Source organism: Gigantopelta aegis, chromosome 6 (genome assembly GCF_016097555.1).
Source record: "Gigantopelta aegis isolate Gae_Host chromosome 6, Gae_host_genome, whole genome shotgun sequence".
Lineage (NCBI taxonomy): Eukaryota > Metazoa > Mollusca > Gastropoda > Neomphalida > Peltospiridae > Gigantopelta > Gigantopelta aegis.
Window position 1 is genome coordinate 55,253,228 of NC_054704.1, and position 12,956 is coordinate 55,266,183.

The following is a 12,956-nucleotide window of genomic DNA, read 5'->3' on the forward strand; positions in this document are numbered from 1 at the left end:
AATCAATAATAATCTCTTCACAAATTCTTGAGAAATATCAAAATTTTAATGTGCTTATGCAGATTTGTGTTCAGTATGACTAGATTCCTGTCTTATCATGTCACAACAAATCATTTGGAATAGGGGATCCACAAATCTGGCTAATCGACTGAATACGGTGATCAGAGCAAGAGCAAGAGACTGGACAGACAGAGACAGGGAGAGAGACACAGAGACAGGGAGAGAGACAGGGAGAGGGGAGGGGACGAACAGACGGAGAGGGAGGGAGGGAGGGAGGGACAGAGGGAGGGGAGAGAGAGAGAGAGAGAGAGAGAGAGAGAGAGAGAGAGAGAGAGAGAGAGAGAGAGAGAGAGAGAGAGAGAGAGAGAGAGAGAGAGAGAGAGAGAGAGAGAGAGAGAGGGATAGATGACACAGACAGAGAGAAACAGAGACTGAGCCAGAGAGAGAGGCGGAGGGAGAGGGAGAGAGAGAGAAAAGAGGAGGGAGGGAGGAGAGGGAGGGAGAAGAGAGAGAGAGATAGAAGAAGAGAGGAGAGAGGAGGGAGGGGAGAGAGAGAGAAGAGAGAGAGAGAGAGAGAGAGAGAGAGAGAGAGAGAGAGAAGGGGGAGGGAAGGAAGGTATTTTAATGCTTACTTTTCAAAGCACTTTACTAAATAATTTTGGTAGGCAACTGCCATTGTGCAACTCAGATGGCAGCTTTAATGTGTGAAGACTGTCCCAGAGAAGCATGGTAGTTTACCATGTTTCAAATCTAATTAACCTATCAAAACTTCACGAGGAAAATGGACAACACTGCTTATATGATGAATATTATACAATTACAATCTAATATTAATTATTCAGATGTCAGTTCAACATCAATTTTATTGATGTTGAAAGAGCAGGCATCATCATTTAAGGGGACCTATCGTCGACCTTGCTCCCTATCACTCCTCTGAGATGGTCTTTTTAGTTCCCTTAGCAGCATGTGAATGTATACAATATCAATATGTTAATGTTTTAAATGGCTCCTCCCCATAATCTTAGATAGCAGAGCAATTAATCACTGGTCTCAGTTTGATGGCCAGGTCTGTCAAGAGCTATACCTAGTGGTGGGATCAGGGTCAGTTGCACCCATCCACCTACCAGCCCTTCTCACCGATAAGAAGGAAGGAAATGTTTTCTTTAAACGACGCACTCAACACATTTTATTTATGGTTACATGGCGTCTGACATATGGTTACGGACCACACAGATATTGAGGGAGGAGACCCACTATTGCCACTACATGAGCTACTCTTTTCGATTAACAGCAAGGGATCTTTTATATGCACCATCCCACAGACAGGATAGCACATACCATGGACTTTGATATACCAGTCGTGGTGCACTAGCTGGAATGAGAAATAGCCCAATGGGCCCACCGATGGGGATCGATCCCAGACTGATCACGCAGTAAACAAGCACTGTACCACTGAGTTACATCCTGCAAGTTTCAATATGCATTCAACAGATTATTAACTATAAACAAATGATAAAACAATAATTTTTTTCATTACGACTTAAAAACCCCCAAAAAACAGAGAGGTATAGGCCAATACATAATGGCATAGCTCACAAATGAAATTAAAATATAATGATACTTATAATTATAACATTAAAAATAAACTGATTTAAATTCTTGATACGGTAAGGGTGGACCTTTTGCAGTGGTTGTAATTCTGGTTTAGTGTATTCAATATATATATATACTACTCAAAAGAATTTAAGGGTCAGACGATATTTTCGACATTATTTTCTGAATGTCAATTATATTAGCTAGACCATAATGTCACGCATGGTATTGTTCCATTTTGACGAAAGTGGGTCTAAGCAACCCATAAATGAATTAAAATCCACTGTCATTGACACTGTCGACTAGTTCTAATGGCGAAAACATGCTTACATTTGCACGTAAATTAGGGCGAAAGCGAAAGGTCTGCTAAGTGCCCATAACTTGCTTTTTCACAAAGCGCTTCATTTGTACGCTTTGCATGTGTATTCCATGTTCCCAATGCTGAATTTCCGTATAATTGGAGCTTGCGTTCGTGTACGGTGCACACTCCAAATTCGACAATGGTACGACGTCAACTGACTATCGAAGATCGAGGAAGGGCTATTGCTTGGCTTCGGGATGGCAATACGCAAAGAAATGTTGCTCTGAGACTTGGTGTCAGTCAGAGCGTCGTTGGCCGACTGTGGCAACGGTACCAAGCAACGAATTCTGTTCGAAATCGTCCACGTTCGGGAAGACCCCGAAGCACTACAAATAGAGAGGACCGCTACATCACCAATATGGCTCTACGTCAACGCACAACCACTGCACGCCGATTACGTGACAATCTGCGGACTGCGACTGGAACTCGAGTGTCTGATCAAACCATACGCAATCGTCTGAGAGCCAATAATCTACGCTGCCGTCGCCAGGCTGTTCGACCACCACTCCTACCACGTCAGAGAACGGCCAGACGTCACTGGTGCACACTTCATCTGCGGTGGCAACGTGTTCAGTGGGGTCGAGTGATGTTCACTGATGAGTCCAGGTTTAGTCTCCAGTTTCAACGACGGTCGGGTTCGTGTCTACAGACGTCCTGGGGAGCGCTTCGCTGACGTTAACGTTAGACAACGTCACCGGTTCGGTGGTGGCAGCGTCATGGTGTGGGGCGGCATCTCTATCCACCACAGGACCCCCCTCTATGTGGTGGATGGCAATCTGAATGGAATCCGCTATCTGAATGAGATTATCCGGCCGTTGGTTCTCCCAGGCCTTCAGCAGATTGGCGGCGGGGCAGTTCTGCAGGATGACAATGCCAGACCCCACCGCGCCAGGGTGGTAACGGACTTTCTCAGACAACAAGGTATCGCCAGGATGGATTGGCCAGCATATTCGCCTGACTTGGCCCCAACAGAGCACGCCTGGGACAAATTAGGCAGGAGAGTTCGGGATAACCATGCCCCTCCGGCCAACCTTCATGATCTGGGTCAACTTCTTATGGCAGAGTGGCAGGCCATTCCCCAAGAGTTCTTCAGACGTCTGATCAACAGCATGAGGCAACGATGTGTCGAGTGTATTCGCGCCAGCGGTGGATTCACACACTATTAAACGAATGTTCTAATGTGTAAAATCCATGTTTGACAACCTTCAACTTTGACAGCATGTCATGTGACTTTCTTGTATACAGTGACGTTTATTTCTGGGTTTTTGTAAATATGGAACAAATAAAAATTTTGGTGTAGTTTACATCATCAATCTAATACACTTTGAAACTTATTTGGTTATAAATTTTTGACCCTTAAATTCTTTTGAGTAGTATATATATATAGGTTATCTTTAAGCAATTTTTTCAAATGAATAAATAAATAAATAAATACATTACACCATGTTAATATTAAAAAACCACCCCCACCCTCCACCCCCTATAAATGTAGATGCTTTGTTATAATACATCAGTCATGTCAGTGTAAAAACTAAATCTCACCTTCTTGCGTTTTGATTTGTTTCCCACTGATGGCGTGCAACCTAAATTGAAAAAAAAACACACCATGTATCAGACCACAGATCAATTAATCATGCCCCTTTCTCAAACACACATACTTTGAGATTATCATCACCACCGCAGGCCATTGGAGTATTCAAGTGTGTTACATGTCACTAGTTTCAAGTGGCCTGTGTTCTATCAGGGGGGGGAGAAATATTGCTTCATCTTTTAGCTGTTTTATGGGCCCTTGGAAAAAGGGAAGGAATTAATATTAACTGCGACACTTCAATATACATACTGTTTAATCAGTGCCTACTAAATGTCAGAAGGCAGGTCAGAGTGACATGGTGTACAGAGAAAAGAAACCTATGGCCATTACAAAGAACCATGCAGCCTTCAATAGACTATTGTTTATTGGATTTAAAGAAACCTATAGCCATTACAAAGAACCAGCCTTGAATATATTATTGTTTATTACAAATTGAAGGTATATTTGTTTACCGATACTTCAGCAGATTTTAAAATCAGACTATTTAGCATCTAACAGATTATGTCAAAGTCAAGGTAATAAACACTGGGCCCAAAATAATCACACCCAAATTAAATACAAACATGCTGACCTCAAAACATTTCACCTCAAAACCATGTACGTTTTTGATTACCGTATATCTTCGCCTATAAGTCGAATTTTTTTCACCCAAAAATTATTTTATAACTTGGGGGGTCGACTTATAAGAGGGTAAAAAAAATTCAACAAAAAATATTACTGTTTTGTGGATTATTTTACAAGTTTTATCGTTGAAGTATGCCATGTATTTATACTCAAATATGTTAATTTGACACATTTATTTTTTATAACCTATTTTTTTTGGCATTAGAACGGTTTTGGTTATGCGAAAAGGTGTACGATCTCACTCACATGCCAAGACAACAGTCCACTTAGTTAAATTAACAGTCATCACTAATAGTAAAAATGTAAACAATAATAACTACCTGTTGCCTGAGTTTATTTTGAAATCTGGTCACTGGCATTAATGGTTGTTCAAACAATGTTTTGGCGGTGATTAACTTCATGAATATTACTGAGCTTTCCCTTAAGACTGATCTCTGCAGTTCACTATCTAGAGCAATAGGGACACACATCATTTGGTACAAAAACCAGTGTACTTTCCAGAGTTATCCTCCTTACATGTATTAATATGGCGGCAAAACGTGATACTTTCAGTTTTATCGTAGTGATCTGTTGTCAGTGTTTATAAATAAAGTCGTTGTCTGTGCACAAAACCATCTGTACAGTACTATACAGTAACAGTCAAACAGCTTTCACTCTCTACTAAGGGAATATTTCGTTCTGATGCTATGTAATAATGATAGTTTGATTGGAATAGTCTGATTATATTGCGATGTACAAAACGTGAAAACCGAAGTTTGTAAAATAATTTTCTTTTGTTCAAATATTATTGTTCTCATGTGCTGAAAATAAGAAATATTTCAATATTTATAAGTAGTTTTTCATGGGTCGACTTATAAACGGGTCAATAAAAAAATACGTTTTCAGGGCTTGAAATTAGGGACTCGACTTATAGCCGAGATCGACTTACAGGCGAAGATATACGGTACATTAAAATAACTTGAAATTCATTTCTGGATATACTCCAGTGTTCAAGATTTAAAATTTTGGGCAGAATCCCAGTTGGATACTAACATTTAAAAATCTGGTATCCCACCTGAGAATTTAGTATTATATGGTATCCCGGTGGGATACTGGGTTCTTAAAGTCTGGTATCCAAAATTAAAGTCTGGTATCCTTGGGATATCGTTAATCTCGAACACTGTACTCTACAAGTTTTCACCACCTGGTAAATAACATAACTGCTCTAAACAGGCCTTGCTGCATTGAGAACAGAAAATTGGTTTTGTTTAACACCACCACTAGAGCACATTGACTTATTAATCATCGGCTAATGGATTGAGAATAGAAAAGAAAACCTGTTGCACTCAAAATAATGAGATCTAAATCCTTGATAATCTAATACTAGTATTATGGTCACTTCAACATTTGGTTGACAAAAATAAAACCATTGCTACCATATCAACTTACCGATACTGAAAAGCAACAAGGATTGCTTATTGAATTCAACACTTAAAAATATACCAACACTGAAATTTAAAGTTTATAACTTTATATATAAAATAGGGGTAGGTTTTCGAGGGTTTTTTTCCCCAGGTTATGTGAGGGGGGTTGGGGGTTGGGGTGTTTAAAAAGAGGAGGTGAAGAGAAATAATCAACAACACCTCAGAACATTTCACTGGATGTGTAACGTTAACATATTGCTGTTTTAACAGCTGCTCTAGAATCTGACCATGGTATCTGTTGCCACATGCTAGATAACGGGTAGTTTGGTCCAAATACATGTACACCATCTCTACAGACATACTACAATGAATTAACACAGGTAATACCAAATTATTACCATTACTTACCGTTGATTGGTGCTAGAGGTAAAGGGCGTAAACTGTCATATGGAACTGCTCTCCTGAATGAAAAGAAAATTAAATAAAAAAAATTAAACATTATATATATGTATATAGTTAATATATAGAGATATTATACAAGCGTGTGTCGTACTGATTTTACAAAACTAGTGTCATGATTATTGTATTGCCCGAGTGAAAGCGAGGGCAATACGTAAATCTGGACACGAACTTCATAAAATTATTACGGCTGACATGCAAGTGTAATAATTCCTTTGTCATTCATATTATTATTGTTAATACTTAAATTAATAACATTTTTTTTATGCTTATATCAAATCAAGGTTCAAGCACGAGTGTCCTGAGCACATACCGTAGCTACCTGGGCTGATCTGTCCAGAACAGTGGGTTAGTTGTTAGCGGTCAATGAGAGAAAAGAGGGTGTAGTGGTCTTATACCTACCCACTGAGTTGCTAAAACTCACTCTGGGTGGGAGCCGGTGCTGGGCTATGAACCCTGTACCTACCAGCCTTATGTCCGATGGCTTAACCATGACACCACCGAGACCGGTAACGAATAACAAGGGCCACCTCAAAATGTTTCAACCACAACTAGGAGACGACGAAATGATGTCATATCTTACACACAGTTTGAGCTAGGTCTGGGGAAGCAACGACATGTTATGACGTCACTTCGCCCCAAGCTATACCACCAGACATCACAAAAACAAAACAAAATGCCTGCCCCCAGTTAGCAGGAATAACCATGTTTTTTTATTAACTATAAAATTACGCATTTTTCATTTGTTAAAGTGTCAGTATGTGTTGATGGTCCGGGTATGCATCTTTCAAACACATAAGGCTCTTGTTGGAGTTGACCCTACCTTTAAGCAGGGTGTCCATCCCTCCTTTTTCTCTAAAAAACAATCCAGAACATACTTCAAGCTTAATTAGATGTAATTATGAAAACAAACAATTGCTTACTTCTCCCCTAATTCTTCAATAAAGACAATAACTGGTCCCTGGTTATCAGTCAGTTCTTGTATGTGCCCGTTGTACACTTTGCTAGGCTGGGTTGAAAGACAAAGCTGAAAAAAATAAAAATATATATAGTAGAATCTCGTTGGGTTAGACTCTGAAGGGTCGAATACACTGCAACATTGCATAAGAAACGGGGGGGGGGGGGGGAGAGAAAGAAGGATGTGCCCCCCACTTTTCAGATATTTTGTTTTATAATAGTGTAAAAATGTGTAAATATAAAAGTGTGCCCCCCCCCCCCCCCCCACCACCACCACTTTTTGGCACCACAACATTTGAACCAAAAATGAAGTCGCGAGTTACACTTACACCTTGTTGACCGAATGGTTAGGTCAAATTACCCGATTGGTCGAACACTTTCCCGAGCACCGACGGGGTTTGAGCCAACGGGTTTCAACTGTAAATCTCAGATGTATCTGTCTGTCAAATTCAATTGTACAGAAATCAGTTGATGCAAACTGATCCATCTGCCCCCACTTCTACACATTTACATCCATCTGAAATGCAATCAAATAGCTCATGCAAAAGCAGATGCAGATGAGAGAAAAAACTGATAAGGCCAAGTAAAAAAAATTGTTTGGTTCCTGTTACATGCCAAAAACAAATAGGGTAGGTAGGTAGGGAAAACTCCCCCCCCCCCCCAATTTTCCTGAGTAGTATAGCAGATTAATATATTAAAAGCTCTTTCTTTGTGTTACAGTGCAACTGACAATACATACTCTAATGAGAATCATTAATTATTTTCTATAAAAAAAACCCATGTCGTAACCTAGTCAAACCACAATCGGTATTAATGTAAACACCACCCAAGTCTAATACTACACGGTAAGGTTATAAACTACGATAACACTAAAATAACACTATAATTTGTTCATTGGAAAAAAGTTTTAATATCAAAGGTCTGATCCACAACATGGTTACACCCCCTCACAACTACAGCAACAACACTGATCTTCCCGGCCTATTTCATTGCCAGTATTGCAGTAACAAAATGTACATCATGAACACAACGAAGATGTCAATAAAAAATTAACAAAATAAGTTAACAAAAAGATCTCCATACTAACTATCCTCATAGCAGAGATATCAAAAGAAAACAACTATTTTCAGGAAAACAGTTTCCCTTTTGGTCGTCCATAAGGACACTGCACAGTATCTTTGCACAGTATCTTTGCACTGTTGACAAAGAGGTAAAACAGGTTTGTATTTTTGCTTTTAAAGGTCTGATCCACAACATGGTTACACCCCCTCACAACTACAGCACTGCAGACGCTATTAAATGTGAAAAGAGTTGTCATTTCTTAAGGTTTTGGGTACTACCAGTTCATTTCAAATGCCATGGATATCATCATATTTAATAATAAATACAGGGGTTATTTGTCAAAAAATGCAAAATATTGATAGAGTTGATGTCTAAATATTTCATTTAAGTAATCTTTTCAGCATAATCGGGTATTTTCATGTTTACTCTTTATGTTTAACATTGAATCGTAACTCGGTATTTCTAGAAGTTCGATTACGTTTTAGGGAATTCCCCTACCAAAATAGACTGGAAATTTGTATCATTCTGCTTTTACATTTTGAAGATTGGATTCACAAGTTCCGAGTAGTTCCGAATGAGTATGAGAACACGTCCGAGAGCATGTGGTGTCAATGGCGTCTTCCATTTACAGAGTAGAATGTCAAAAATGTGCTCATCCAAATCAAATAATATTACACATGTATTTAAATCAATTTCAAATGAAACGACATTCAAGGAATCGGAACACCTCGTCACATTCCGCTACGCTTATATTTCGTGGAAATGTACGAGGAGTTCCGAATGGCTCTCGGAAGCTTTTCATTTGGAACTCTTCGGAAGTAAAATTGCGCGAAGTGTTCCGAGTCTTCTGGTAACGAGATCTTGGACTGACAGATCTCGTGGCATCTCTCTGCAGTTGTTGTTTTTAGAGTCGACGAAAATTAGGATTGATATTAATGGATTATTAAATAAAACAGGTGGGGAAAAAAAAGGGTGGGGAAAAGGTTAAAAAAAGTTTAGGGTCGGCACCAAAAATTTAGGGACGGTCGGGTAACCGGAACCAAACCATTTTTTTTACTATGCCTAAATCTGACTGCAGCCTTAAACTGCAATCTTGCCTCCCCATCCTACATAACTGTACTGAGTGAATGTCCATGAATTATGCTGATGGTGGAGGTGGATTCAAACATCATACAGAAAAAGCATGAACAATTCTTCAGGATTCTGACTTAATGGCAGAATTTATGTAAAAAACAAACAAAACAAAAACAAACCCAAAAACTTAAAATTAACGAGTTCACGAGTTTGAGAAAGTATACACTCTCTATGAATCCTACTCAGACATTAAATAATCAGTGACTAAATTACATTAAATAATCAGTGACTAAATTACATTAAATAATCAGTGACTAAATTTGACAACTGAAATGAGGAGTGTGACAAAATGAAGATGTAAATCCAAACACGCTGATAATCCCAAGGATTACTAATGTTGGTGGACACACTCGTACACCAACAAAAATGAATGCTGATCACGAACTTAAAACTGAACACATCCATACAACTTACAAGTTAGGTTTTCCTGTTATGTGACAGTGCTGAAGAATTACAAAGATTTTTTTTTAATAAACTCAGTAAAGTGAAAAAATTAATCTTTTAAAAACTTACGAGTGAAAAATTGCACTCCTCACTTTTACTCCTCAATGTAATTGTAGTCAAGAGAGAATGTGTGGTTTGTTTAAATGAGGGGTGTGGTGTTTGGCACCCCTCTGTGTGAACTGACTGGTGTGTGAATAGACTGTTGTGCTAGCTGGGCCAAAATCATATCCTGCCTCTTGATCACAAAGAAAAATTACATTATACAGCCAAAGTTGATATTTTTACTGAACATGGAAGAAACAAAGACTGGTCTGTTTAATATTCTGTTTATGACAGCATTTTTAAGATTCAAAAGCGTTCCTTCCAAGGGGATGTCAAACAGCTCAGACCAGTGGTAATTTCCATCGGCCAACTATTTGAGAGAACACGTCCTTGTCCTTGTCCTTCTCTTGACAATACCTAAATGTATGTCAAATAATCTTGTGTATATTAACTGTCTACAACACGGACATCATTTATTGAAAGATTTAAAAAAAAAATCCTTTCCCACCAATTCAAAGACCTATTTTCTTCCCTTGTGTCCAGTTTTAAGTTTTAATATATATTTTTTATTAATTAAAAAAAAATTTTTTGAAACCATTTTCCAATGTCAATCTAACACCAGTGTCAAATGCCATGTTAAAATTATCTTACATATGGGTTTTAAAAAAAGTTATGGGTTTTAAAAATATATATTTTCCTCTAACTGGTAGCGAAATAATTGTTACTGCCTATCACCTTGCATTGATTTCAGTTTAAATCGCCACAGCTGTATAAGAGCTGCTATTGAAAGCAAACTGCTAAATACACTTGTACTGGTACTGCAAGTTACAAGGAATGTTCTAGCCTACATCTGGTGAGCGATAAGAGTTTTAACATCAGGGTCAGTGTTAGGGGTGTAACGAATACACATGGTGGCCAATACAATACATATATCACGAATATGAGGTGACGAATACAAACATGTATTCACATCCATGAATACAAAAGTGAAAAGATTTTGCAGAAAGGAAGAACAATATATTTTAAAAGGTAAAAACTGATTAATTAATATTGACAGAAGCGAAATCAAGGTAATGTAGGGTACCAGTCTAATGGGTTGAATAAAAAAAGATTGGTCCATGTGCTTGATCTAATGCAAGACTGATTCGGACATTATCAAAACAATCAAATCGGTATTGGGTTTTTGGTTAGTGTGAATTAGAAACATAAATTGTACAGGTAGCATTACATATATGTATTTGTGTCTTCTGTTTAACTAGTGACAAATACGAATGCAACTACGATAATGACCACTGTTCGGTGCACCGAATATTCGAGCATATCGTTACACCAATTGTCATTTGAAAATCAGTTAAAAAGACTTGAATGAGTGAGTGAATGAATGAATGAATGTTTAAAGACTTGAAAACAAAGACCAACACAAAAACAGTGGACAATATTTGCATTTGATTTTAAAAGGTATTGTCACATTTCATTGTTTACATCTCACAACCAGCAACGTTATTGATGAATATATATTTTTAACATTAAAAACTGAATTAAGCATCACAAATATAGTTCACATGCTACAATAATAGTTTCTGGCATGAGTCCCTTTGTAGTTGGTTTTCTTGAGACAAGTGTCAGAAAAACCATCTACAAAAAGGATGATTATTATAAAATTCACTGCATTTTATTTTTGTACAGTGCCGTCAAGACCCTGCTCACATATATTATGTCACTAGAAGGATTGTATGCAGCGTTACATATTCCGTGACGTCAAGACCCTGCTCACATATATTATGTCACTAGAAGGATTGCATGCAGCGTTACATATTCCGTGACATCAAGACCCTGCTCACATATATTATGTCACTAGAAGGATTGCATGCAGCGTTACATATTCCGTGACGTCAAGACCCTGCTCACATATATTAGCTCACATATATTATGTCACTAGGACTGCATGCAGCGTTACATATTCCGTGACATCAAGACCCTGCTCACATATATTATGTCACTAGAAGGACTGCATGCAGCGTTACATATTCAGTGACGTCAAGACCCTGCTCACATATATTATGTCACTAGAAGGATTGCATGCAGCGTTACATATATTCCATGACGTCAAGACCCTGCTCACATATATTATGTCACTAGAAGGACTGCATGCAGCATTACATATATTCCGTGACGTCAAGACCCTGCTCACATATATTATGTCACTAGAAGGACTGCATGCAGCATTACATATTCCGTGCCGTCAAGACCCTGCTCACATATATTATGTCACTAGGACTGCATGCAGCGTTACATATTCCGTGACGTCAAGACCCTGCTCACATATATTATGTCACTAGAAGGACTGCATGCAGCGTTACACGTTCCGTGACGTCAAGACCCTGCTCACATATATTATGTCACTAGAAGGATTGCATGCAGCGTTACACGTTCCGTGACGTCAAGACCCTGCTCACATATATTATGTCACTAGAAGGATTGCATGCAGCGTTACACGTTCCGTGACGTCAAGACCCTGCTCACATATATTATGTCACTAGAAGGATTGCATGCAGCGTTACATATTCCGTGACGTCAAGACCCTGCTCACATATATTATGTCACTAGAAATATTGCATGCAGCGTTACATATTCCGTGACGTCAAGACCCTGCTCACATATATTATGTCACTAGAAGGATTGCATGCAGCATTACATATTCCATGACGTCAAGACCCTGCTCACATACATTATGTCACTAGAAGGATTGCATGCAGCTTTACATATTCCATGACGTCAAGACCCTGCTCACATATATTATGTCACTAGAAGGATTGCATGCAGCATTACATATTCCATGACGTCAAGACCCTGCTCACATACATTATGTCACTAGAAGGATTGCATGCAGCTTTACATATTCCATGACGTCAAGACCCTGCTCACATATATTATGTCACTAGAAGGATTGCATGCAGCTTTACATATTCCGTGACGTCACATACTACCTTTGATTATGGAATGACGTATACTGAACAGGTAGCAACAGTTGTTTACCTCCTAAACGATGAGTCCAACTGACCAATGAAAAATGCGCATTACCATCATGGGGACGTGTGCTAGACATTTGTTCCAGCACGGCTTTCTGGGAATTTTCTACTGGTTGACTGAACTAAAAAAACACTTTTTGAATCTTTTAATAGGTGTATGTGAAGTGCATATGATCAATCTATTCACTTTTTAAAACTATCTGTTAAATATCTTTAATGCACATTTTAAAAAAGTATTGTGGAATATGATGTCCTCA

At 38.5% G+C, this 12,956-nt stretch overlaps 1 protein-coding gene across 1 annotated transcript in view; it reads right to left on the reverse strand.

Annotated features, from left to right (window-relative positions):
• The window catches only part of LOC121375536, a 138,586-nt gene that overhangs the window by 53,386 nt on the left and 72,244 nt on the right, over nt 1-12,956 (reverse strand). The window contains exons 7-9 of the mRNA XM_041503039.1: nt 6,955-7,058; nt 5,981-6,033; nt 3,497-3,537 (exon numbers count right to left, since the gene is read on the reverse strand). Coding sequence (XP_041358973.1) covers nt 3,497-3,537; nt 5,981-6,033; nt 6,955-7,058 — 198 coding nt within the window. The remainder of the gene's footprint in view (nt 1-3,496; nt 3,538-5,980; nt 6,034-6,954; nt 7,059-12,956) is intronic.